The following is a 27,810-nucleotide window of genomic DNA, read 5'->3' on the forward strand; positions in this document are numbered from 1 at the left end:
TAAGCACCCACAGTCAAGTTTCAAACGGACAAGGGACCAGTACAAATAGAGGTGGGTGGTCCAATGCACTATGCAGGAGGTACTGCTGAGTGCACGTAGGACACTGAGGAACTGTATACAGCGGGCTGCCAGGTAACACACGTGGGAAGTCCAAGAGAGTTTCCTATTAAGCATGAGCCCCAGGAATTTTGTAGTGTCAATAAACAAAGAGCAACCAGACCAAGATGTGAAGATGGTGGAAGAAACCAACTGCACCACCAGAAATTGATAAAAATGGTTTTGTCATTGGAAAAGCGAAATCCATTGTCATTGCTCCATGAGTAAAGACAATCGAGATGTCACTGAAGCTGCTGCTCAAGGAGACAAGTCCATGGAGAACTACAAGAGGTCGCAAAATCGTCAATGAAAAGGGAGCCGGAAACGCCCAGCTGGAGACATGCCATAATAGGGTTAACAGTAATAGTAAAGAGCATGATGTTCAGGACAGAACCCTGAGGCACGCCGTTTTTCTGTATACAGGTGTCCAACAAGGCAAAACCCACATATACCATGAAAACTCTGTCATATAAAAATTTCTGAAGGAAATTGGGCATGCAGCCTCTTGGGCTCCACGTGTAGAGAGTATGGAGGATACCAGTCCACCAGCAGGTGTTGTAGGCTTTCTCCAAATCGAAAAACACAGTCACAGTCTGGTACTTCCACAGAAAACCATTCATGATATGGGTGGAAAAAGTGACGAGATGGTCAACTGCAGAACAGCAGGCTAGAAATCCACACTGTGAAGTGGTTAGTAAATTGCAAGACTCAAGCCACCATACCAGCCAGGGATGAATCAGATGTTTCATCACCTTGCAAACACATCTGGTGAGAGAGATGGTGTGATAACTAGAAGGAAAGTGTCTGTCCTTACCTGGTTTAGGTATGGGTATGACAGTGGCTTCACGCCAGCATCTGGGAAATGTGCCCTCTGCCCAGATGTGGTTGTACGTATAAAGCAGAAAGTGCTTGCACGCTAGAGAAAGGTTCTGCAACATCTGAATGTGAACATCACCTGGCCCTTGGGCGGAAGTTCATTGTTAAGTGATAGCATGATCTAACTCCCTCATAGTAAAGGCGGCACTGTAGCACTCATGGTTCTGAGAAGAGAAGGGTATCGCCCGAGCCACCTCCACTCGTTTCTGATTCAGCAAGCCTGGGTGATAGTGGGTGGTGCTTCAAATCTCTGCCAAGATATTGGAGATAGCAAAAGGGTCTACTATGACATCATCTGCTACTGCCAGACTGGAATTTGGGGAATGGATCTTGGTCCCAGAGAGCCATCAGAGGTTGGCCCACAAGATCGAAGAGGGAGTAGAACAGTTAAAAGAATTAGTAAAGGAGAAGCACATCAGCAATGATGAATAATTTAATGATTATAAAGAATCTGCCTACATTGCAAATAGAAACCGGATGTTGACCTAGGTTTCGGCATGGATAACCATGCCTTCTTTGGAACACACTAAAACCACAAACTGCCTAAAAAGGCATGGTCCAACATTAATACAGAATGCCCAAAAGGGCAAAAGACTCTCATAAAATGTAAAATGGATGGTACGTGTGTACCATGTAAATAGCTGTACTTAGCTCAAATGTCAAAAGTGTACTTCCTCACCCCAGCCAACATTCGGTGGGCCACGGGCTCTCTAGTAAACTGAAGTGGACCCGGCAGCTAGGCTGTGAGAATGTCAGAAAGGAACGTGCATGTGCAAACTGAGAAATCGTCCTCTTCCATGTGATTGGCATAAAATGTGTTACGAAAGTGATCCGATGACCGGGTCAAAGGCGCAGGAAGTTTATGCGTGTGTATGTATAATGTCCTAGCTCGAGGACAATTTTATAGAACTATAGAACATGGATAGGCTTAAACTATATATGTGGGATAGCAAATTCCACGGATGGTCAAAATGCATGCACACAGGATAGACAAAATACCATCAGCTAGAAGCACCCTAAATATATGGGGGATGAATAACCCATTTTTCAATTACTTAGGGTTGGTGATAGTATTTGATGACTACGCTTGGATAAGCGTGTAAAGTTACTATCTTAAATTCTAAGCGCTACTGACCAGAAGAGGGCAAAATCAGTATGACAGGCTTAATGTAATTGCGTGAAAGGACGCACAACGTCGCCTTCATCGTCCTTAATATCTAATGACCGACAGAGGTAATTTTGAATAGTGTTATGGCATATGAACCAAAACAGTGTAAAAAGAACCTAAAGCTAAACTAGTTTCTTAAAATCAGGTACTTGAGGTACTGAATCATGAGGCTTGATCAAGTGAGGTCTGTGAATGCCAGCATGGAACAGACAAACTACCTTTATGTTCTAATAGCTGTTGACGTGAAAGGTCAAATAATGTAATGGGCTTAATATGCATGTGTGAAAGGACGTACAACATCGCTTACATCACCCTTATTATCTACTGACCGACAGAGGTCAAAGTAATTAGTGCTATCCGCTTTATAATCATTAGTAAAGGAAATCCAGCTACCTTTTCTGCTATACTGAAGAATGCGATGACACTGTGCACACAACTGTTTATCATGAATGCAGTTTGCCATTGCAGGATGACAGTTAAAAATGTGGAGAGCATGTCTCCACGGGTGACTTGTGTAGTGGCACGTCTCAGTCCACCAAGAGGACAGGACATGGCACAGTAAAGAAGAAATGCGACGAACGGAATGTTTTGTGGTGCTAAGGATAACATTCGTAAGTTATTCTACCTTATCATCACAACTGGGGAAATGTTTGTTGGTCCCCAGGGATGGGTAAAGCACCCAGTTGACCTTAGTAAGCTGTCACTTGAGTGTGCATGTAGGTGGGATAGGAGTCAGCAAATGGAAACTACATGGGAAATGGTCACTCAAGTATGTGTCTGAGAGAACAGACCACTTGAAACAATGGGCAAGCTGGGTAGTGTAGAATGAGAGGTCCAAACAGGAATAGGTGTGCATGGAGTCTGAAAGGAACATATATGCTGCCCGTTAAGGGGATGAAGTTTAGGTGAACGCATTAAAGTCCCTCAGCAGCACAATGGGACAAGAGAGTTGCCAATAAGCTGGAGGAAGTTTGCCCCGTTGACTCCAAATGACGGAAGGTTGTGAACGATACGAAGGGAAAAGGGCAAGTGAGGAAAGAAAATGCAGACTGCAACAGTTTGATAGTCAGGGAGATGGGTTGACTACGAACATCAGCCCAGATGAGCAGCATGACTCCCCCATGGGACGGAATACTATCCATGGAGAGGGCAGGCGAGGGGAGGGAGGTCAAAGCAGCCAGGAAGAAATGCAAGAGCTCAAACCGGTTGTGAGGCCACAATTTCGCTCTCTGGACACAGAGGATAAGTGGACGCTGTGATTCCAAGGGCAGCTGTAAGACCTCTTTGTTGGATCAAAGGCCTGAACGTTCAATTGGAGGAGAGTCATGACAAAAAAAAGGGAGTGGGAAAAAATGAAGGGGTGTCACCTCAGTGGCTGTCGAGTGCCAGCCTTCGAAAACTCATTGGTACAGGGGGCAGAGGCTGAAGGATCCAGCTCCATGAGATCGGCAGAGGTGTCTGCATTCTCCTTCTGCCGGTCTCTGGGGTTCAGGACAGTAAAATGGTTGGTGGTGCGCACCGGCGACATGGAGGTCAGCTGGGCGAGGGTATCACATGGCAACACCATCAATCAGGATATCACAGTCAGTGAAGGAGAAGACCGTTTGTCTTTGTTTGACTTCTTAAAGCCTTTACGGTTGGCAGAAGAAGGCTCAGATGTTGGTTGGTTGGAGTGATGAAGGAAGTCTTCATGGAAGTATTTCTTCTGTCCTTTCTGGGCTGCCAGTTGTGTAGCTGGTGACTTCACTCCATGACGTGAAAGTTTGGTGGCAAGTTTCACAGCTGGAGGAGGAGACGAGGATGCTGCCACGACATTGGGTGATTTTACAATCACGATGCTGAATCTGAGGTCGCATGGCTGCTTGGTCATGTCCTTCGTGAAGGGAGATGTAGCAAGAACAGTACTGGCATAACCTGTATCACTCTAGGCAGGAGGTGGGGTTACCTTCATAGTCTCAGATGTTACTGAACTTAGCATATGTTACAATTCAGGAGTAAGTAAGAAACAAGTATTTTTTATTTTCTCCAAAACTATTCCTGTCTCGAGATACCGACCTCCAAAGATGACACTCAGAACACCATTTTGGAGATATGAACTTCGGAAACTTTTCTAAAATGTTTTAGCTCTGTAATAATTCTCGATATTTTGTCACAGTTTTCTTTTTATTTGAAAGATAATTGCTTTATGATTACAATGGTATCCCCCATTTGGACATATCTGTCAAACTTCTTTTATTGTCACCTTTTGAATTTTTTAATAATTTACAGAAAACTTGTTTTTAGAAATGACAATCCAGAAAAGTTTGATTTTTTTTCTGTCGATTAGTACCATGTATTTCACTGAAAAAATACGGCAACCAGCCACTTTTTAATGCGTTTTTTTATTTACGCCAATATGCATTTCAGGTTTGCACCCATCTTCAGCTGGCAAATTACATGGAGCTTCAGTTACTACAGTAGTACAATCTCGACAGCAGTTAGGATGCTGCAGCAGGCTTTCTCCTCTCCTTGTTTTTTCCTGGCTTTTCTTCTTTTTTGCAATGACACAAACACTTTTTATCACGTATTTTGCACAGGCGCACTGCGTTAACCGCCATGTTGTCGACAACTGTAGAGGCTTCTAAGAAATCTGAGACCATCCAGTGAGTTCTGAGGAATTTGCCAGCTGACACAGTTGCAGTGTGTTTTGTGAAAAGGATTTTTTGAAATGTCTTCTGACTGGGGCCACAGGAGAGTGAAGTGTGCTGACTATTTGCATATCCATAAAAGAGTGATATATAAGACAAACAAACAGACATTGTTTAGGTTGGGAATAAGTGTTCTCATTTGAAGACTCTGTTCCAAAGTGAAGATGTTTCCAATGATGACTTTTTGTGTTCTAAATGTTTTGACAGAACAACAACAATGATAGTATCTGAACAAGGTGAAGCCTTGCATGGTGCAAATTTTGCATCAATATAGGAAGAATGAAATATCCTGAATCATTCAACTACAGGGGCAGGTTTTAGTCCTGTTAAGAAACCGTGGTCAGTGAAATCGAATCATAAGCTCTATGGTTCAAGAAAGTGCAGAGAAATTACTAAAGCTATGGATGAATACACTATAGCAAAACTGACCACGCTCTTCGAAGTAGAAATTCCATCTTCAGAAGAAAATGAACCAAAGCACTCTTGCAAGGTATTTTTCACAAATATCAATTCAGCTGTTTAATATTGTGCATACTACAGTGGAAAAGTTCAAGTTTTAACTATTGTTCCAGAGACACTTTCAAAGGAAACAATTCTGAATCACGTTCCATAAGTATCAAAGTACATGGTAGACAAATCAAGAAATGTGAGGTCTGTCAAAGGAGTCTTTGGAAGACCAGATCCCCATTATGGTCATCCTGTGAAAGCAGCTCAAGTTCAAATAGTGCAGTCATTTTATTTGGAAGATAAATGGGACTGTTCCCGCCAGAGTGATAACAAGAAAGACACTATAACTGTAACAGTTGAAGGTCAAAAAGTAGTGACAGTGAAGACCTATATGGCTCACAGTATTAAAGAAACTTTTGCAGTTTATAAGAGCAACTATACAACTTCAAATGTTGGAAGATCAAAATTTTATGCACTAAAACCTAAGTGGGTAGTTCCACACCCACCTAGAGATATCTGTTTATGTGTGTACAGCACAAATTTGAACTTTGTGTGGTAAAGTTTGAAGAACTTACTGGAGCATGTAACAAATGACATAAAGGGCGAGACTCGTTTGTTTAAAAAATGTGGTGATTCTCTGGAAAGTGAAGAAGTGGCAGATAACTTTGCAGAAATTACATGTGTGACACGGGAGGAAAATAAACTAATTAAGAAAACTGTTGCCTTTGACAGTTTCATTGATGAACTTAGTAAATGGTCAGTAAAAGCAGTAACACACCAGCATCTGAAGAAATTGCAACTATAACACATTGCAGAAGTAAAAGGGTATGTACAGGCTCAAGAATTATGATTTTGCTGAGAACTAGCCTGTAATTCTCCCACAAGATGTACAAGGGTATCATTGGAGTAATGACCCAGTTTCAATTTTTACAGGAGTGACATAGTTTCAAACCAAGACCACAAGTATAAGTGATGAGACAGGATATGACTCGGCACACACTTTGCTAGCAATGCCCAATTCTTCAACTGCAAATAGGGGCAGTGAAGATCACCATTATATCTGATGGTGTTCATAATCATTTTAAAAATCGTTACCAGCTGTCTGAATTGAGTAAGTCGCTTGAGCCAACTGACGGGGTATACAGTGCTACTGGTCATGGGATGGGGCCTTGTGAGGCGGCCTACTGAAGCATCATGCTACAAAACAATCTTTCCAGACCAAATACAGCTGTGATTCAGAATGCTGAGGATTTTATGAGAGTCGTGAAATCTTACAAATCCACTGCCCTCATTCTTTTGTCCAAAGAGGAAATAAAAGAATTCCATGAACAGAAAAGAAGAATGGTCCAAACATCAGTATAATATTCAGATTCACAACCTGAGAAGGTGTGTGTGTGTGTGTGTGTGTGTGTGTGTGTGTGTGTGTGTGTGTGTGTGTGTGTGTGTGTGTGTGTGTGTGTGTGTGTGTGTGCGTGCGCATCTCAGTTATATGCTGATTATCAACTATCCTTTTCATAACACTGTCACATCCCATCCTGGATTTTCCAATACAGATTATATGTATGAGGTATGTAGGGGAATCAGTGAAGGTGTTTAAAGTTAACGAGGTGGATGTATCCCACGTCAGGTTTGAACAACTTCTTGCTATTTCCCTAAATCTGTGCATCAAACATCTGTGGAGTTCCTTATATTATGAATTTTCAGGAAATCTATACAATTTGCAAAGTGGAAGAGTAGTAATCTGCAAAGTTTTTTTTAATTAAAATATGTAAGCACTCTGGACTTTATAGTAATACTGTACTGAAACTTACCATATTTACAGATAGCAAAGGTTTCCTACAAGACTACTTAAATAGGAAGTGACACCTAAATACTACATCTTCTGATTAATCTATAAATTAATATAATTTTAATTAGTAAGAAAAGATTCTACTTTACAAGTTCCACCCCTGACAATTCCTTGCCCCACACAAGATGGTCTTCAATTGCAATTTTTGTAAGTAAATATTAATAATACTACATTTAATGATATTTCATCACATTGAGAATTGTTTTAATAGTGTGAATTCAATGTTTTATAATGAAAATGAGGATATAATTTGCAGAGTTTCTGCAAAGTGGCGATGGCCATCCAATGCTGTGTCTATTAGCTGCCTCACCTGTGGCAAAGCTTTAAAGGCAAGGTAAGACAACGATTCATATGATCGATCAATCAATCAATCTTTACTTTATTTCTGTTTTTACTTTTTGTTATTTACGCTGTTGACTGCTGAAAAACATAACTATCCCATCCATGACACTGGAATACCCCAAATAATTTTGGAGAGAAAAGACCAACAAAATTAGTGAAGATCTATATAAATTTGCACATGCTTCCAAAAAGTTGTGTTAATTGTGTTTCTTATATCGCAAGAAAACTTAATGTGATAGCTCTTTTTTAATTTGTGTAAGACTAATTAAGCAACACATTGTACATTAATTAAATTTTCATAATGACATATAGTTGATTTACTGAGCTATCTGTCTTTAAAAAAAGAGAGAGAGAGAGAGAGAGAGAGAGAGAGAGAGAGAGAGAGAGCTACAGGTGGTTTTGGGGGTCAGATTAAATTACAACCAATCTGCCCTGTGTCCATCTTCACATATTGTGCTCCTGACACCGTCACCTAAAACCATTACAACTATGAGGAGTAATTTTAACCACTTCCATAGGTTTTCCACGTTTTTGACATTTAACATAGTGCACCAATACACTATATTTCGGCATGTCATATCAGTCATCCCTGCCGTCAAAGAAATGTCTCAATAATTTATTGTTAGATCAATCACACAAATGATATACCCAATCACCTTTCACAAACACCAGTTCACACAACATCCCTGACATTCACCTTAAGACAGTATCACCTCAAGTAATCACCATCTACAGAAGACTCTCTTCTCAACACCAACTTTCAAGTACAATGCTCCTATATGATGCCACATACCACAGTGTCATTATGTCAAGGGTCAAAGCAGACACCTCGTACTGAACACTTTGGATGACCCAGAATAGCAGCTCTGTTAAATTGAGAGAGAGAGAGAGAGAGAGAGAGAGAGAGAGAGAGAGAGAGAGAGAGAGAGAGAGAGAGAGGGAGAGGGAGAGGTGCATCATACATACTCAAACAATCCAGCCTGATAAGAAAAACAAACATCAGTGATAAGTAAACACGAATCTGCATCAGAAGGACTCCATCTTCTTGATCAGAAGGACTCAGTCTTCTTGATGGCTGAATGAATGTAACTCATTATCTTCTTATAGTCTTCAGTTTATTATCCCTCTCAAGGAAATATATTATCTGATTGACAAATAACAGTACACAGCAAGGTAACTAAATGCTGATGGACAGCACATAAGCCCCAGTCTGCTTCTTACAAGCCTCTTTCGCCACTATCAGCCACCTCATCTTCTATATTGAGAAATGGGTCATCATCCAACAGAAGTCAGTATCAAATACAGTACATTCATCAGGAGGAAAAATCCTTAAGACACAATTATGGAAGTGGTTGCACAGTCAAGAATTACATCTGGTTCAACCTCTGTGCAAATAGTCTCTGTTGATCCATTGTGAACATGGGACAGCAGCCGGTCAATTGCTTAACAAAGAAATTAGCCAAACAGCCACTTTTAAGAAGTTATTTTATTTTATTTTTGCTACAAGTTTTGGCAATTTCATATGCCATCTGCAGTCAAGTCTTTGAAAGAAGCACTTGAGAATTCATGACATCTAGAAACATATGTCAATACTGATCATTTTTGAGAAGTGCGTATTGAATTGGTGAAACTGGAAGTGAAAATAATATAACTTTTCAACTCGCATACTGTCTCGTGAATTTCTTTGTTAAGGTATGTGTTAACATGTTAAAATTACATTACTACTTCTCGTTATAAAACAACAAAAGTATTAATGTAAAATCATTGTTTTGAGTATGGGTCATAACCCAGTACCTACAAAATTGCCTTAAGCTTTTCTCGCAGTTAGCTGGAGACTACTCCAACGCCAAATGAGGTGTATGTGCATGCCATCTAAGTAGAGAAGTTTTAGTTGCCCAGATCACAGCAACTACATGTATGGACTTCTAGTTTCAATAAATTTTAATTGCTATCTTCAGTTCATCAAGATGCATCAAACATTGTGCCACTATGTAGTGCACTCATCTAGTCATGAACATATAGGCACTAAACTCGCTGGAACAGACGCACCAGTCTAGTGTCAAGTACCAGTATAAATACATAACTGTGGTAAACACAAAAGTCACTAACAAAATACATTTGGGGCACACAAGGTGTTACTTGCTCCCTCCATGCTAACAGCTGATGATTTGGACAGAGCAAGTAATACCTTCTGTACCAAATGTATTTTATTAATAACTTTTGTATCACTTGCTTAAGTGTACCAGATGTATTTTGTGTTTAACACAGTTACGTTTGTATTACTTGACGTATGACACTACACTGATGCTTCTGTTCCAACGAGTTTAGTGCCATAGGTAACCATATCTTAGTATATGTGTGTTTCACTCAACTGGCAATGGATCTTGGGACTTTATTCACATTGGATATTTAACCACTCTGTATGAGGGTGGACAGCTGGTTTATATACAAATGACTGCAGAATGAATCAAAATTGTATGTCTATTGTATCCTGAAGAATTAGTATTGGATGGAAAGGGGATAAAACATCAACCTTAGTACAAAAATTAGATAGGATGCTTGTAACATAACCCCAGAAAAAAAAGTCACTATGATAAAGTGAATCAAAAATCTTCCTATTGTCTTTTGTCTTTGCCATGGTTGGGTGCAATGTCTACTGCTGGGAGTGGTAAGACGACCTCTCAGCTCTTACTCACAAATATCTACTTCTGAAACTTTGTCTACAACATAGAAAAGTGTGATAGTATCCAAAAGATACACTACAGCCACACAGGCCAAGAGAAATATTTGGTACGAGTCACTGCCGTTGATCAGTGACAATGTTAATGACTGCTGTGAAATCACATTTTGGTACACATGTTCACGGTTTGCTTATTAATTGGTGAAGTGAACTAACGTGAAAGCAAAAAACCTGATTGTAGTGACAGATTGATCTTGGCCAATATTTTTTCTTTATCCAGCCACTTTATACCTATACCAGTATTTTCTTGCAAGCTTTCTCCTTAAATGAAATGCCTCTTTTCAATGGGACATTTTTGTGTTATATGCTTTGTGATTGTCTCAGTGTTGCATTTATTTGTCTGGGAATTGTTGAAGACATAGGAACCATTATAGAGTACATGCATGTACATTTACCTGAACTGCCCCCAATGAGTGTTTGTTTCAGATATACACATTTCAATGGTGTAGCAGAAGAATTAGTAAAGCTTGGTTGCTGCATTGTTTTTAACGCTTTAGTTCAAAATACGGTACAGGAAATATGAAGCATTCCACTTTGCAGTATCTAAACCTTCCCTTCAGACACTGTGTATGGCAATTTTCTGTGCTGTATTTAAAGAGGGGGAAAGAGGGGAGGGGAGGGGGAGGGAGAGAGGAAGCTCCAGCTGGCACCAAGGAGGTTGGTACAGAGTGCATGATATAATCTTCAACACACTGATTCAGTGTTGACAACTGTTTTGGGCTTCTTGCAAAGCACCTAGGAGTTAAATAACTACACAGACGAGATTACCACTTCTGGGTTTCATTGACAGAGACCCATAATGACATTTCCGCAAAAGAGAGGGGGGCAGTGGGGGGGGGGGGGGGGGGAGGGAGAGAGGGAGAGAGAGAGAGAGAGAGAGAGAGAGAGAGAGAGAGAGAGAGAGAGAGAGAGATTTCACACTGGTGTGGCTGTTAGAGTGTTAAAGTAGTGTGACCAGATGTTGCTGAACCAAATTATTATGCTATAAAATATCTAATCTTCCTCAGCCATATTCAGTCCAGAGTTTCACAATGTTCAAAATAATATAACTGTGAACTCCGTAAGTCATAATGGGTCCTAGTTACGTTTTTCTTCAGGAAGAAGGGTTGGAAAGGGGTGGAGGCTGAACTGATAGTCATCACAAAATATATTTTGAACCTTCGCCTTGAATTTTACCTAACCAGTTCGTGTGTTTTAACAACACTTCTCTCAAAGTACAAAAATAAGATATACTAACCGAACAAACAGTGCAACTAACAGGCTCTGCTAGCTTCTCTTGGGTGTATTTACTAATCATGTGCAAGAAGACAGGCAGTGTTTGTGTGTTGCAAGAAGATGGTACCACTACAATGTGATGCTTCAATTTGTTTTACATGCACTGTAGTAGAGTGATCACCTAAGATTTCTCATACCTCCCCTGAATATTTATTGCAATACAGCCCATCTAACACACAATTCCATGTAATTGTCTAAATGGCCAATTTCTCAGTTCTTGGCTGAACCTTGAGAGAAGCACAAGCTGCTCGTCTCTTAAGTCAGAAATGAGAAATTCTTTGTCCCAGATTAGTAAATGTTTATATTAGGTAATACAGAAGCTTTTAGTGCAAGGAATCAGTTTCCAGAGACACCACCGAACTATGAAACATTACGCATCAAACTAAATACTTAAATACAGAAGGTCTTTAATCAATAGGTTTCTTGCTCAAGTTGGGACCTCGCCCTTTGGCCAACCGTGAACTATGAATCTCGAACTTATTACCATTTTCAGTAGTCATAGTAGGCGTTCAGGTTTAATGAAATTCTGTCTCGCAGAGTGCGTCCCCCTGCCTATTGACAAAATGTTTGACATGACGCACAGATTGCCATTTCTCTATTGAGTGAAATACGGTCCTACACTGCATTGCCACCGGCACGAAACCAAGCATCAGATGTAACTTCTCGATATATAGCCTACGTTCTTCATGTATATTTCCCTACGATGGATTTAATAGGAATGTTGCAACACTTAAAAAAAATCAGGGACTCATCATTCTAAGTGTTGTGGAACTATTGATTTAATAGTGATTATATTTTCGACACATCAAACACTGGCACCCACAGAAAAAAATTAACCGCTGTATTACGCAATTCTGCAGTTTCCAGTACGTCTTACCTTAGGAATGTTAAGGCAGACCGCCGACATGCCAACATTTTTAATATTCAAGCTAAATCAGTATCACTGTAGTACAAAAGCAAAAGCTTCCTTCAATCTCAACAATAAAATCCTACCACCTTCGATCTTACACCTTCCCCCACTCTATCCCTCCGGTCTCCGCACTCAGACTTTCGTTCGACAGTCACTTGACCGATTACGAAAGAGTGCAACGGTAAAGATATACACTAGGGACAGCCAAGGATTTACTATCGACTACAGCAGATTTTCCAAAATATTTATGATTATCTATTATAAGTTAATATTGGCTGCGCCAATGTATTGGAAAGAACATATGAATGACTCAGCTCAAATATTGCTCAAGATTTCTTCCGTTTTTTATCTTTGCCTATGTTTTCAATATTGTTTGATCTTTGACTATCCAAATGTAGTGTTTTTTACTTTGGACTGGAAAAGAGGGAAGAAAATGGATATAGTTTAATGATTGGTGTGTTTGATTGTGTGTATCGTGTATATTATAACTACGAATAAAGTTATCGAAGAGCTGACGTGATGCACCAGTGATGGATAAAATCTGCAGTTTAGCAGCATAAAAGTGATTCTGCTGTGTTGAGAGTGTGGGTGTTCAAATACAGACCCTATATTTCATTATCTGCTAATGCCACGGCAAATATATAATGATCGTAATAAAGAATGCTTTTCTACCCAACAAATTATTTAGTGCTCATGAACTAATTTCGCCATTTCACGCAGGTTATCCATAATGGCAGACGAAGGAGGCGTTATTCTAACCTCTCCAGCGTCTGGAGTTCATGGGCGCCACAGTCGAAGAATAAAATTAAGTGATCAGCAGTTGGAATCAATAACACGGGAAGAACTCGTAAGAAATTGGAGAGAACTGGACTCGTACGTCGATGTACTTGAATCTCAAGTAGCAAACCAGGAAGGTAGATGCATAGTCTGAAACTGATTTTTTTTTTTTTACTTGAAGTTTGTCGGGAATTAGCTTTTGTCGTGATTTGAGTGAACTGACGTTATTAATCATGTGGCAGATGACTGCCTTATTCACCCTTTGTGTTACTGCTAAATATTTTGAATGTAAGAGTTGGCATTTATTGTGAAGGTAATTGCTTTAAAAGAAAAGTTCGCCATCCTGTGCAGGATGTAAAGTCTCCTTCACAATTTCAGCTGTCAGTGTAAATTTATATTTCTTTGTACCTGTATGTATTGGATTTCAGTTGGACTGCTTATGACAGTGATCAATGTAGAAATATATTGATTGTAATGGGTTCACAGTGGTGTGTTCACTTAATTAGTCTTATATGATGAACTTTCGTGGTCACTGATCCATTGAAGATTAATGTGGAACTCAGAATTTCGGAAACAAAACAAAACAAGGAGCAGTTTGACAGCTGAACTGTCATCCACTGTATGTGTATCTTGAGTGACATTTTCCTACCACATTAGTTTGACATATTCAGCTAAAGAAACTGTGTTTTTCCTGCTTGTCTTAAAGTTGCATAGACAATTATGTTTCTGATACAGTAACAGCTGTTTAGAAACAAGCAGGATGATAGCAGTACTGGTACCAAATTAGTTTTAGGCTCAGATATATGAGAACTGGGATATTTTGAAAATAATAAAATTACAGTATTAACTTACGTGGAGGGTACAGATTCGTACATTGTCATCCATCATGAACTAGTACATGTAAGTTATTCTAAATTATTAGAAAGGTTTCCATCTATTCTGCTTTCGTGTTAAATAAATGTTATGCTCATTGTTGAAAATGACACAGTTATTTGCCTAAGGAATATTGGCCTAGTAGTTAAAACCAGTGACATGTTCCTTTGATATTAATTGATCATGACAAATACATAAATTCGAAGTATACCCATCACCAAGAGATGTTTTAAACTGTAATGCTAGTGGAATAATATGTTGACAGCCATTACTGTAATTAATTTCACATCCTAATTTTAAAAAGAGTGGTGATAGCAGTTCCTATAACTTGTAAATTACTTTACATTAGTTTCTTTTCATGGCTCCCATGGAGAGTGATCTCAGGGATATGGAAAAATTCATGCAAGCAGGTGTAATTTTTTAGCTTAATTTACTATAACACACTGAACTAGTTCAGTGAGAAACTCCTTTGTTTAGGTGAATTTTGTAACTGGTTAAAATCAATTTAAGATTCGTGTCACGGCCCCAAATTGAACTTTGGTTTCCTGAAATTTGTGAACAGTTGTTGACCATTAGACTGTCCAAGCATGCCTCCTGGCATACCCCAAATTAAGTATCACTCAGTGTTCCACTATGTGTCGAACACTTGTCTGTAGATGTTCCCTCATCACAAGATGAACACTACTGGAAAAGAACAAGTACAGAGGACCTTGGCTGATTTACAAAATCCTGTGTGTAACTGAGAGTAGTGGGGGTTGCACCATTTCTCTGCTGTGATTGCTCTTATATTTAGTTTGCAGATTGTATCATAGGTAGCACTTTACAGTGAACATCCTTAAAGTACTGTACCATAAGAAACGAACCTTTCAAATCTGTTGATCATCACTCTCACATTTCCATTTTACTTAAAACTGATTGAAAACAGAAAGTGTAGTTTATTGTATTCATTATTGTACAGTTTTGTAAGACATGTTATTGTAATGCAAAACTTTAGTGTTCTTAATTGTAACTGAATTTGTCGTATGGTTCCCTTTTCATTGAGGCACTATCAAAAAACAATAATTTGAGAGAGTATGTACAGGGATGACAGAGTTACAGTTGCAAGATGCTTGTGGGCTTCATGAATTTGTCCTAAGGTAAAAGCTGCAGTTTTAAATCAAAGGCAGATCTCTTCTTGGTAGAGCAAGATGCATTGCATTGTACCCTAGGGTAGACATGTAATTTTGTGTACAGACCTTCTAAAATCCTTCAGTTGCAATTCACTTACTTTCAAGATTTTGGGTCTGACTCCATTTAATATTGTTTGATGTAGCTGCTAATAGTAAACAATATGTTTATGGATCAACTGAGGCTACTGATACCAGATGTCATCTTTATCCCATGACACTGTTGTTGTGGGCATGTGAAGTCATATGTGTGCAGACAGAAGGAGAACAGAAAACTGACAATATTGTTTTGAGTCTATTGTTTTTTTTTTTTTTTTTTTTTTTTTTTTAGAATGTAAGTTGTAAAAGACTCATCTGTAGCCTGAAGTATAGGTTACATTCAAAGATGACAAATAGGTTGTGAGTTTGTGGACAGGATCTTATTTTGCAGTGTTACCACCCAAGGTCTAAGTTCGATTGAAAGGTGACAGTTTGGATGAGAATTTTCGAACATTGCCAGAGGCTTCATATAATCCTGTTTGTACATATGTGAATTGTGTCATCTTGATCCACAAATGGTAAGACTTTTTAGCCGAGGAGAAATGTCTCTAAGCCTGGGGCAGTGATTGCAAACACAATTGGAGATGAAGAGAAATATTTGGTACAAGTTGACTCTGACCAGTGAAGTAATTTTAATAGCTTCTGTAGCCCAAGGTGTAGGTTAGGTTGGAAGGTGGCAGTTTGGTTGTGAGTTGGAAAAACCATCAGTTCCAGAAAGCATTTGACCCAGTGCACCATTACAGCCTGTTAACAAAGGTACGAGCATACGGAATGAGTTTGCAGATTCGTGACTGGTTTCTTAAGTAATTGAACCCAGTATGTTGTCCTTGAGGCCAGTGTTCATCAGAGACAAGGGTCTCTTCAGGAGTGCCCCAGTGGAGTGTGATAGGATCACTGTTCTCAATATACATAAATGATTTGCAAGCAGAGTGGGCAGCGATCTGCAGTTGTTTGCTGCTGATGCTGTGGTGTATGATAAGGTTTTGAAGTTGAGTTACTGTAGGAACATACAAGACAACTTAGACAACATTTCTAGTTGGTGTGATGAATGGCAACTAGCCCTAAATGTGGAAAAAAATCTACGTCAATGTAGATGAGTAGGAAGGACAAACCTATAATGTTCAGATACAGTATTACTAGTACCATGCTTGACACAGACAAGTTGTTAAAGTATCTGATTGTAAAGTTTCAAAGTGATTTGAAATGTAACGAGCGTATGAGAACAGTGGTAGGGAAGGCGAATGGTTGATTTCAGGTTATTGGGAGAATTTGAGACAAGAGTGGGTCAACCATAAAGGAGACTGCATATAGGTTTCTGGTGTGACCTATTCTTGAGTACTGCTTGAGTGTTTGGGATCTGTACCAGGTCCAATTGAAAGAAGACATCAAAGCAATTCAGAGCGGGCTGCTAGATTTGTTATTGGTAGCTTCAAACAACACGTAAGCGTTATGGATATGCTTCAGAAACCCAAATGGGGATCTATCAAGAGAGGGTGACATTCTTTTCGAAAAACACTACTGAAAAAAATAAGAAAACTGGCATTTGAAGCTGACTGCCAGATGATTCTACTGCTGCCAACATACAATGCACATAAGGACCACAAAGGTGATACAAGAAATTGGGCTCATATAGAGGCATGTAGACCTCATTTTTCCCTTGCTCTATTTGCAAGTGGAACAGGAAAGGAAATGACTAGAAATTGTATAGGGTACCCTCCACCACACGCCGTGTGGTGGCTTTCAGAGTATCGGTAGATGCAGATGATGTAGATGTCAATGTAAATTTAACCTTGCTTCATTTTTAGGAAGAATTGGGTTAGGTTTCCTGTCTGTCTGCTAGGATAAGTTATGCTTAAGAGCCAAAGAAACTGACATGCCTGCCTGATATCGTGTCCGGTCTCTGCGAGCACACAGAAGTGTCACAACACAACGTAGCATGGACTTGACTAATGTCAGAAGTAGTGCTGGGGAGAACTGACACCATGAATCCTGCAGGGCTGTCCATAAATCCATAAGAATACAAGGGGGCAGAGATCTCTTCTGAACAGCATGTTGCCAGGCATCCCAGTTATGATCAGTAATGTTCATGTCTGGGGAGTTTGGTGGCCAGCAGAAGTGTTTAAACTCACTAGTGTTCATGGAGCCACACTTAGCAATTCTTGAAGTGTGGAATTGCTGGATTTGCTCAAGTCCATCGGAATGCACAAAGGACATGAATGCATGCAAGTGACCAGATAGGGTGGTTATGTGCATGTCTCCTGTCAAAGGTCATATCTAAACATACCAGGAGTCCCGTATCACTCCAACTGCACACAACCCCACCATTACAGAGCCTCCGTCGGTTTGAACAGTCCCCTGCGGATATGCAGGGTCCATGGATTCATGAGGTGGTTTCCATATGCGTACACATCTATCCACTCGATACAATTTGAAATGAGATTCATCTGACCAAGGCAACATGTTTCCAGTCATCAATAGTCCAATGTCGGTGTTGGCGGGCCCACGCAAGAGATAAAGCTTTGTGTTGTGCAGTCATCAAGGGTACATGAGTGGGCCTTCGGCTCCAAAAGCCCATATGAATGATGTTTCGTTGAATGGTTGGTGGCCCAGGATTGAAATCTGTAGCAATTTGGGGAAGGGTTGCACGTCTGTCAAGCTGAGCAATTCTCTTCAGTTTTCGTTGGTCCCATTCTTGCAGAATCTTTTTCCAGCCGCAGTGATGGAGATTTGATGTTTTACTGGATTCCTGATATTCACAGTACAAGCGTGAAATGGTCATATGGGAAGATGCCCGCTTCATCGCTTTCTCAGTAATTTGCTGTATCCAATTGCTCGTGTGGCAACTACAACACCATGTTGAAACTCACTTAAATCTTGGTAACCTGGCATTGTAGCAGCAGTAACCAATCTAACTACTGCACCTGACACTTGCTGTCTTATATAGGTGTTGCCAGTTGCAGCATCATATTCTGCCATTTTACATATCTTGGTATTTGAATACGCATGTCTATACCAGTTTCTTTGGCACTACACTGTTGATATTCAGCTTGCCTAACCAACTTCAGGCCAATGTAAAGATGCTTCCTACAGCTGTTTTGATTGATTTCTCCTTAGGCCAGAACAAACACTTCAGCTACTTGACTTTTTCCTTCATGGTGGAGAATTAGTGTCTAAGGCAGTGGAACTGATTTGTCCTGCTTTTCCATTGTCATAGAGGTGTACATGTTAGAAGACAACTATGTGATGTCTTCTGTACAGAGAGAGACTGAGAATACTCTGCAGGATCACTAATCTTTTTCTCGTATCACAAGGTACAGCTGTTGCCTACCCTGATAACTGGCAGTGCTGCCGTGTGCTATACACTGTGCAAACTATTTCTTCTTGTGATTACTCCTAGTAGAATTTATATGTTCCAGAAACTGTCACTGTCGCCTCTTTAGCTAATACTGCCATGTTTGCCTTATGTCATCATAATGAACATACTTAGCCCCTCACCACACCTACCCTACTACAAGATACAATAATAAATGCCCCCCCCCCCCCCCCCCCACACACACACACACTGAAGTGCCTGCTGTTGCCAAACACTACAGAATGACGCCATTGGGTGGAGCATCAGCTGATGGCAGATAATGTTGTTGTTGGTGAGAAAGCTGAATTGCCAGGAAATTGCACTTAGGTAATGAAAGACCTGCAGAAGATCAAAGCTTGGCAGAGGGACAGAAAGTTGGCTCTCAACATGAATACACTGATCAGGCAGAACATTGTGACCATCTACCAAATAGCCAGTATGTCCACCTTTGGCATTTACAACAGTGGTAACACATCATGGTATGGAAGCAATGAGACCTTGGTAGGTCACTGGAGGGATTTGGCACAATGCCTGCATACACAAGTTGCCTAGTTCTCATAAATTCGGGGGGGGGGGGGGGGGGAGGGGCAATGAGCTCAGACGCCACATTTAATCACATCCCAGATGTGTTCAATCACTTTCAGATCTGGAAATTTATGGGCCCAGCACATCAATTGGAACTCGCCACTGTTTTTCTCCAACCATTCCATCACACTCTTGGCCTTGTAACATTGTGCATTATGTTGTTGAAAATTGCCACTGCTTTCAGGAAACACTATTGCATGAAGTGTTGTACATTGTCTGCAGCCAGTGTGCAATACTCTTCAGCTTTCATGTTACCCCACACAAACTCCACTGAACCCACACATGATGTTCTCCAGAGCATAATGGAGTTGTCACTGGCTTGTCTTCATCCCTCAGTACAGGTGTCGAGGAGCTGTTCCTCTGGAAGACAATGGATTCGAGCCCTCCCATTAGCATGATGAAGAAGGTATCGGGATTAATCAGGTCCTGCAGCACTTTGCCACTGTGCCAACATCCAGTGGCGATGGTCATGTGGCCATTTCAGCATAGTTGTCAATATGTATGAACATTGGCACAAGCGTGGGTCGTCAGCTATGGAGTCCCATCATTAGGAGTGTTTGGTGCACTGTGTGTTCACACACACTTGTACTCGCCCAACATTATAGTCTGATGTTAGTTCCACCACAGTTCACTGCCTGTCCTGTTTTACCATTCTGCCCAGCCTGATGTGCGACAGTTGTCATGAGGGGAGGCTGCCCAACACCATGATGTCTAGACGCGCTTTTGCCTTGGTTTTGTCATGTGTTAGACATTAACCACAGCACTCCTCGAACATCCAACTAATCCTGCAGTTCCTGAAATGCTTGTGCCAAACCTCCAGGCCATCACAATCTGCCCTCAGTCAAACTCAGTCAGATCGCAGATCTTCCCCATTCTACACACACAAACATGCTCACTGATACTACATGCACCATGTGTGTGTCTGACTAACAGTGGTTCATCACCAGGTGATGCTGCTATCACCTGCATGGGTTTATATCGATAGTAGGTCAGTGGTCATAATGTTGTGGCTGATCAGTGTAATTATTACGTATTGCACATAAATACACAGAAATGTGGATTATCATTTTATTACATTATTGGTGATAAATCACTGGAAACAGTAGCAATAGTAAAATATCTGAGAGTTACTGCCCTTAGTGATCCAAAGTGGAATGACCACATGAAACCAGTTGTAGGAAAAGCCATTGCCTGGCTGAAGTTTGTTTAAAGAATCTTAATGTAATGTTATTAACCTTTGACAGATGTGGTTTATAATAACCTTGTTTGACTTATTTTTCTGTTTTGCTTATCAATTTTGGACCCTTACTAGGCAGCGTTAGTAGCGAAGATCTGAAGAAGAGACACATTTCATCGCTGATTTGTGTAGTAAGCTTGATAGCATCATGGAGGGTAACTCTAGTGGCAGGCAGTGCACGAGACAATTTTCTTTTCTCACAGACAGATTTACTGTTAAAATTCCCAGAAGCCAGGCAACATATTACATCTTCCCACAGCTCGCCAAGTATTCATGATGTAAGAATCAGAGAAATTAGAAACTGAACAAAAACTTATCACCAGTCATTCTTCTTGATTCATGGTTGATAGTGGTGCCAGAAGAATCTTTTGAGCACACAGGAAGGTAGCTTGTAGAGTGTAGATGGTGGTGGTAGTGGTGGTGGTGATTCAGTGTGGTTAAACAACCCAGTGCAAGCCTTTAAATTGGGTGCCACTTTGGTAATTTGTGTGCTTCCTACTCTACTCCATACTCATACTGGGATAAGGGACTGACAGTTCAGAACCATGTCATGTTCTTGGTAAATCTTCACGTCATTGAAAGGTGAGGACTAGATTGAAGGCAGATTGGAATATTTCATGGTCCAAGCAGTATTTGGTCTCACTATCTTTTGCTTCCAAGGTGTAGATGTAGATGATTTACATAGGATTTGAGCTCCTAATGAGTACACCATATGGAGTTGTATTGCATAATCTATCACCACCAATAAGGATTTGTTAGCTTGACAGTGTTGGTATATGTTCATTATATTTTTGTGAAGTATCCTGATACATCCTGAAAATATCCTCATTCTCAGCTAATAAATCATAAATCCCATTTCATTAAATTCTTACTAAGACCACATGTTTTTATACCCCCCCCCCCTCCCCCCCTGTGGTATAGCATTGCACAAAGATTTTTACTTTGGAACAGGCAGCACAAAGAGTAAGAATAGTAGTAAATGGAAACAACATATTTGTTTATAAGCTTCTGGATCACATATAATAAACAAATCATCTTGTTAAATTTATTGTATGTTACATTGATGAATGGTGTCAGTTGCACCTAAGGGTACCCTATGTCTTTTACTGCTGGGGTGTAATAATGTATCGTGCAATGCCACACAAGCACAAACAGAAAGAAAACAGAACTCTGACAGCAATTTTGCATCTACATTATTTTTGGAATGTGGGTTGTTGTAATGGATTGATCTGTATTATAGTTCAATGTGTGCATTGGATTAAAAGATTTTTAAGATTTTCTCCTGTTGAAGTTTAAGCTCATTTTGTTTTGAGTTGGCGAAGCCAGTGTATGCCGATACGAAATCTTTGTTGTGGTGACATACTGTTCCATAGCATAGCCCAGCGTATATGTTATGTTGAATGGTGATTTGACTAAGTGTTGACAAAGCAGTATTTTGAAGGCTTCTGTTGATGCAGAGGTTTTGCTGGCTACATGGTGTCAGAAACTTGATGTCAGTTCCATTTTTAACTTTAATTATTTATAGGTACTACTTCTTACTAACAGTTTGGGTTTGTGGAATGTTGTTGTTGTGGTCTTCAGTCCTCAGACTGGTTTGATGCAGCTCTCCATGCTACTATATTGTAGAATGTAACCATGATATAATTTTTAGAGTTTTGGGTAGTTAATGGTATTCATAGAACAAATGTTCGATTTTAGGTGAAGCCTTTGGGATTGATATAGTGTGTCATGTTCGCCGGTCTATCACAAGAAACTTTTTTGTTGCAATACCAAAAGAACGTCATTAAAGACACATCTTTTTGTGTCTGCAGACCACCCATGATCTAATTAGTAGTGAGTCTGTAACTGACCCCTCATGAGCTGCTTTGCCCTCAGTTTCTGAATGCTTATGCATATTGACAAAATTGTATGTACTTGGATGATTAAAATAACTTTGAAGGTTCCATATCATATGTTGTAGGCAAGCTTTTATACAGCTTTCATCACACACATAGTTCATCATATATATGGTACCAGAACTAAAGACTTTTTTTTTTTTTTTTTTTTTTATTCCACTGCAAATGGTTATCTACATAACAGAAATATATGTCCAGGGAAACTCCCCCAAGTTTTTGATATAGTAAAACTGATTGTTCGTGTTGTAGGGTTGTGCTGTGGTATTGCTGTGAAGTTATCTGCTGCACAACAGGTTCTGTATTATTTTTCTGTCTTTGTGGTTGACCAAATGTCAGACTCTGAGGATACTTTTTTTTTAGCTTGATTAGGTGTAGTAAGTAGGTACACAGACTAAGTGCAGCTACTCATAGAGGTCCAGTGTGGGCTGCAATTATCATATGGCAGTGAAACTTGGTATAAATCGTTAATGGGAACAGATTTATGCTGGAAAAAAAGTTAGTTCCAATTTTGGCCACTAGATGCAAGTCTGGCATTGTGAATGCAAGAAAGATGTATAGAAATATTTTCATATGTAATGGTTTAGGAATGGGATATGGGCAGAAAAGGTCAAACGAGTAGAAAGGCATAATGTTAATTTTTGTTATTAACCACCACCTATACAGTTTGTTCAATATGACCACCAGTGGTGTTGACGAGATGCTGTACAGTCCCAAATTTGCACCTGGTGGCCAAATTGTAACTTTTTTTACAGCATAAATCAATTCCACATTAATGCATTAGCATATCTACAAAGATTCGCTGCCATATGATAATTACAGTCCACACCGAACCTTCATGAGTAGCTGCTCTTTAATTATAACCACCCAGTTCTTGTATACAGACAGCAATTACCAAACTTTGATCACCTTCAGTCCTGCTTTAGAATGAGGTATGGTGTTGAGCAATGTGAACTGTTAATGTTTGAATGGCATGAGGCTGGTTCAGTTGTTCATCTATCACTTTGTTTCTATTAGTAGACTATCTTTGTGTGTGACAGATGTCCAAAGAAGCATATACAGTGCATTACATGCTGTTGATAATATTTTTGTGATGGTGGCTGTTTGCTTCTATGAGCTCCAGTTTTATGGCTTTCTGTGATTTCCCTAAATCACTTCAGGCAACTGCCAGGTGGCTGCTTTGATAGAGAGCATTGCCTGTTTCCTTCCCCAGCCTTTCCTAATCTGAGCTTTTGTTCCATCTCCAATGACTTCATTGTTGACAGGACATTAACCACTAATCTCCTCCTCCTAGTCATTTCTGTAAGGCAGTTTTTGTTGACATCAGTTAAATTGCTCGGTGTCTAAGGCAGATAAATGAGTCGAGATAATGTGTGTGTAAAGTGAAGCCTGCAACTGGCTTAGGTGTTTCAGTATATCTGCATTAATAATTACTGGAAGACCACAGATATTTTCTGGGCCTTTCCTTCTCAGCATCTTCAACTTCTCTCAAAACAAAATATTGAAGCAAGCACATAATATTACCAGCATTATCAGTTAGTTCACTAGTAGACCGGTAACCCTACATATTTAAAAAGTTCCTCGGTTTCATCTTCCTTTGTCATCACTTGTACCAAATTGATTGAAAAAGGTATTATGTCTACTTAGAGCTTACTTACTATGCATTATGAAGATTGTCTGCCTATTATAGTTAATAACAATATTATTATTTTTTATTTTGTTGATAGTGCAATGCTACATTCTACTTGATGATATAATGTGTTGAAAGATTGTAGACTTCAAACCAGCCTTTGACAATGACACAGATTCCGCTTTAAACGTTCTGACATATGTAGTTAAAACTTTAAGACATGTGCTTCCTCTGGGGAAACAATGCTGTTAGTGCACCATGTTATTTTTCAAGAACATAGATTACTTTGTAATTAAAATTTTAAAGTCTCCTAAAGTGTGATGTGAACAAGAGGTGTACGTGTTCACACCCCAATTGAAAGTTTCAACCTGGCATTTCCCCTCTTATGTTGTTTTATAGCGGCCCAGGTTCTAATTGTGTTCATTGGTATATTTGAAAGAAAGCAAGACAGCTTCACTTGCACTAATGTTTAATAATGCACATAATTGAAACTGCAGCATTCTTTTTCTTCTTTAATAGTATTGAAATTGGTGCTTGTTAATGTTGAACGAAATTATAAATAATGGATTTGTGAAATTTTGTAACTAGAAGAGAAAGTCACAAGTGACTAAAAATTTGTGTATTGGTACCAGGTGGTCATGAAACAATGCAACTCCTCTGAGACTTTGACAATTGTAACTCAACTGCTTGCAGCACATCGTCAGTATACTTACAATAGTTTTCAGTTTTCATGTTCAGCATTTGTGAAAATGTTTATTTTGTAACCTGTGTTCCTAACCAGGAATCATACTCATTTGGGGAAAGTGCTCCTTTAATTCAGTGTTCCTATTGTCAGCAATGCATGACTTGAAAACGAGGAAAAATGGCACTCGAGGAATTTACATAGGCCAAATCACAGTATCCTTGTTGTACCTCATCTTCGAGTATGAGATTTCTTTTGCATACCTATTCTTAATAGGAAATTACAATAGTAAAAAAGTATTCGCATATTTTTCAAATTCCTAGAATCATGTCTCTTCCATTTCAATATTTCTTCGGAACAAACTGTGTGCAGTGTATGAAAAGGGACCACTGAGATTCTGACACTGCCATCCTCAGGTGATCTGATAAACAAAATGTTTCGGAGTACATACTTCAGAAATAGTTTTGTGTTGATCTATATATGAATAGAGAAAAAGTTACTTATTTTTAGGATGCCTGGATTTTGTACACATTTTCTCCCTGGAAGTAGCAACTTTTGCTCCCCTGAGAACCCGTGCTTTTTTAAAATTATGGTTAATCAGTTGGTTGATTGCAGCACTTTGCAAACAATACATTGTACTGTTGATAACTAAATAAGTATTCCCTGCCAGCTGGTGTTGCCAAGTGGTTCTAGGTGCTACAGTTCGGAACCGCGCGACCGCTACGGTCGCAGGTTCGAATCCTGCCTCGGGCATGGATGTGTGTGATGTCCTTAGGTTAGTTAGGTTTAAGTAGTTCTAAGTTCTAGGGGACTGATGACCTCAGATGTTGAGTCCCATAGTGCTCAGAGCCATTTGAGCCAAGTATTCCTTTTACTTTCCACCTTTTGTTACATGTATGATCGTTATAATCAAGATATATAGTGTGACTTGCATTTTGTGCTGAAGAGAACATGGAAATGGATTTCAGTGTATTATTTGCAAAATTACTCACAAACCTTCCCTTTTTGACATGTTCATTGCGTGTCAAAGAACATTTAATACAATAAGTAGTGAAGAAACTCATTTAATATATCTGAACATTTGTTTAATATGTATATAATTTTAAATTTTACATTACATTGATCTATTGTGTCTTGCAAAACTTTTATGTGTATGAAATACAAGAAATGGAAGAACACATTGTCTCTTGCTGTTATGCTGCATTGGTTTGTGTTGTGACAAAAGTGTGGTGCTTGTTTGTTCTACTGTCGGGGGTAAAATGCAGAGGTGAAAGTGCATTGAATATAGTTTTCAAGTGGCATTTAAGTGATACCTACATAGATGGTGTACAGTGCAAGATATGGGTGCATGTGCAAAGCTGAAACATCATGAAGGCTTCGAGATTGCTGTGCCTGCTTAGAAAATTTCATCCTCTGTGAGCTGGAAGCCGTCATACTTCAGTCTTATTGTACATTTATGTGTATTGGTGCACACATGGTGCATGCAGTTCCACGAAGGCAGTTGTGTGGCTGGGAAGTGAAACATTACCATACACATAAATGAAGTAAGTTGCAATTCTAATGTAAGGATTGGCTATTCAAGTAGTGCAGTAGGTTATTGAGCAATTCAGTGGAGCTGCAGAACATTTTGAGTGTCATAGGAGAAACCTTTTTTTTTTTGGTAAAGGCTATAAAAACTATTTTTATTGTAATTTCAGCATATTTATCCCAAGTTCATGTAGGGCAGGAAACAGCGTTGACTATCTGATTAAAAGTATTCGTGTTGTATTAGTTCCTTTATCTGTGCTTGGTGATATAAAACAAAAAAAGTTTGAAAGTTTATGCCTAGCTTTCCTGTCATTATGTTAGTGGTTCTATATGTCATTCCTAAATTATTTATTTGCAAAAGAACCTAGCTCTATATTAAAAAATATGAATAATATATCTTAGTTGTTACTATGACACTATATATGTAAGTCAAATCCTTTAAGGAAAAAAATTAGAACAGTTTCTAATAAATGTCATTGTAAGTTTTTATTTGTAAATTTATCAATATCTTCATGTCTTCATTCTATCTATTCTCATGCAGACTGGTGTTAGTAGCCAGTGTCTTGAGGAGTTTTGTGACCTGTACTTCACACGTATGCACTTCGTCCTTCTGATTGAAATACCCTTGTAAACATATTATGTTCAGCTAGAAGCTACTTTTGTAATCCTTTACTTCAGCTACTTTTGTGGTTTCATATTTGTATCCAGCAGAATCATACAGTTAAGTCAGAAAAGTTCTGTTAATGTCTGTTTCAGATAAATTATAAGTTGAAATTACCTTCCAGATTTTAAAGATGCCTTAGTCAATTTTTAAACTGACAGTGCATTTAGCAGTGAGACATAACCACATCAACTATTATTCCCCAGTATTTGAGAAAGTCATTCCCCAGTATTTGAGAAAGTCTGGTTCTCTTGTTAATTATAGGAACAATAGTTGAAAAATATGGGTTCCTCATTTAGGTAATACGATGTGTAGGATGTAGGAAGGTATTACAAAGTAGGAAATAAGTGCTAAATCCATGAATAAATGACAAGGAATGTAGGAACCATGAAATGCGTTTCATCTATAAATGCATTCAAGTTATGAATATGTATTTAATGCTTATTTATGACTGTACTGAATGTGCCTTTACATTGCAAAGAGTAATCGCATTGTTATTTTCTGTTCACTACAGAGTGTATTTTACAATCTAAAAAGGAAAGATATAGCAGCAAAAGCACAAAGACAAAAAAACATTCATTCGATAATGCCCAGTAAAGTTGGTGCCAGAATCTGTTTTGTGGTTGGAGAGGAAGAGAGAAAATAAAAAGATTTTCAGTTATTTTAAGACACCCTATAATGTAATGTGATGTATTTCCCATGACTGAATAAGAATTTCCAATTTTTGGTTTCAGCCGAATTGAATAATCTGCGAGAATCGGAGGATCGTATAAGACAGCAACATATTGAATCCTCGCACAGGGAGAAAGTTTTGGTGCGGCGACTTGCCACCAAGGAACAGGAAATGCAGGAATATGCTGTAAGTTATTTGAAAATAACAGGTTGTACTATACTGATGGTTTCTTCCAAACTATGTGTTAAATACAACTGGCAGCTATTGGTAAATTATATTCTGTACATTGTTCTAGTACTATATTTTGCAACTTTGTTAACTGCCGA

General features: G+C 39.2%; 2 protein-coding genes across 3 annotated transcripts in view; one reads left to right on the forward strand and one right to left on the reverse strand.

The window, feature by feature from the left end:
• Positions 1–12,605, reverse strand: part of LOC126334959 (superoxide dismutase [Mn], mitochondrial) — a 35,487-nt gene extending 22,882 nt beyond the window's left edge. Inside the window, exon 1 of the mRNA XM_049997730.1 lies at positions 12,358–12,605. Coding sequence (XP_049853687.1) covers positions 12,358–12,395 — 38 coding nt within the window. The 5' untranslated portion in view covers positions 12,396–12,605. The remainder of the gene's footprint in view (positions 1–12,357) is intronic.
• Positions 12,606–12,662: 57 nt separating this feature from the next.
• LOC126334958 (pre-mRNA-splicing regulator WTAP) overlaps positions 12,663–27,810 on the forward strand; it is a 38,497-nt gene continuing 23,349 nt past the window's right edge. Inside the window, exons 1-3 of one of the 2 annotated variants that reach the window (XM_049997728.1) lie at positions 12,663–12,974; positions 13,111–13,304; positions 27,546–27,670. In XM_049997728.1, coding sequence (XP_049853685.1) covers positions 13,121–13,304; positions 27,546–27,670 — 309 coding nt within the window. In that variant the 5' untranslated portion in view covers positions 12,663–12,974; positions 13,111–13,120. Of the gene's footprint in view, positions 12,975–13,110; positions 26,168–27,545; positions 27,671–27,810 lie in introns of both variants that reach the window. The other variant, XM_049997729.1, reaches the window with a different exon arrangement.

Source organism: Schistocerca gregaria, chromosome 2 (assembly GCF_023897955.1).
Source record: "Schistocerca gregaria isolate iqSchGreg1 chromosome 2, iqSchGreg1.2, whole genome shotgun sequence".
NCBI lineage: Eukaryota > Metazoa > Arthropoda > Insecta > Orthoptera > Acrididae > Schistocerca > Schistocerca gregaria.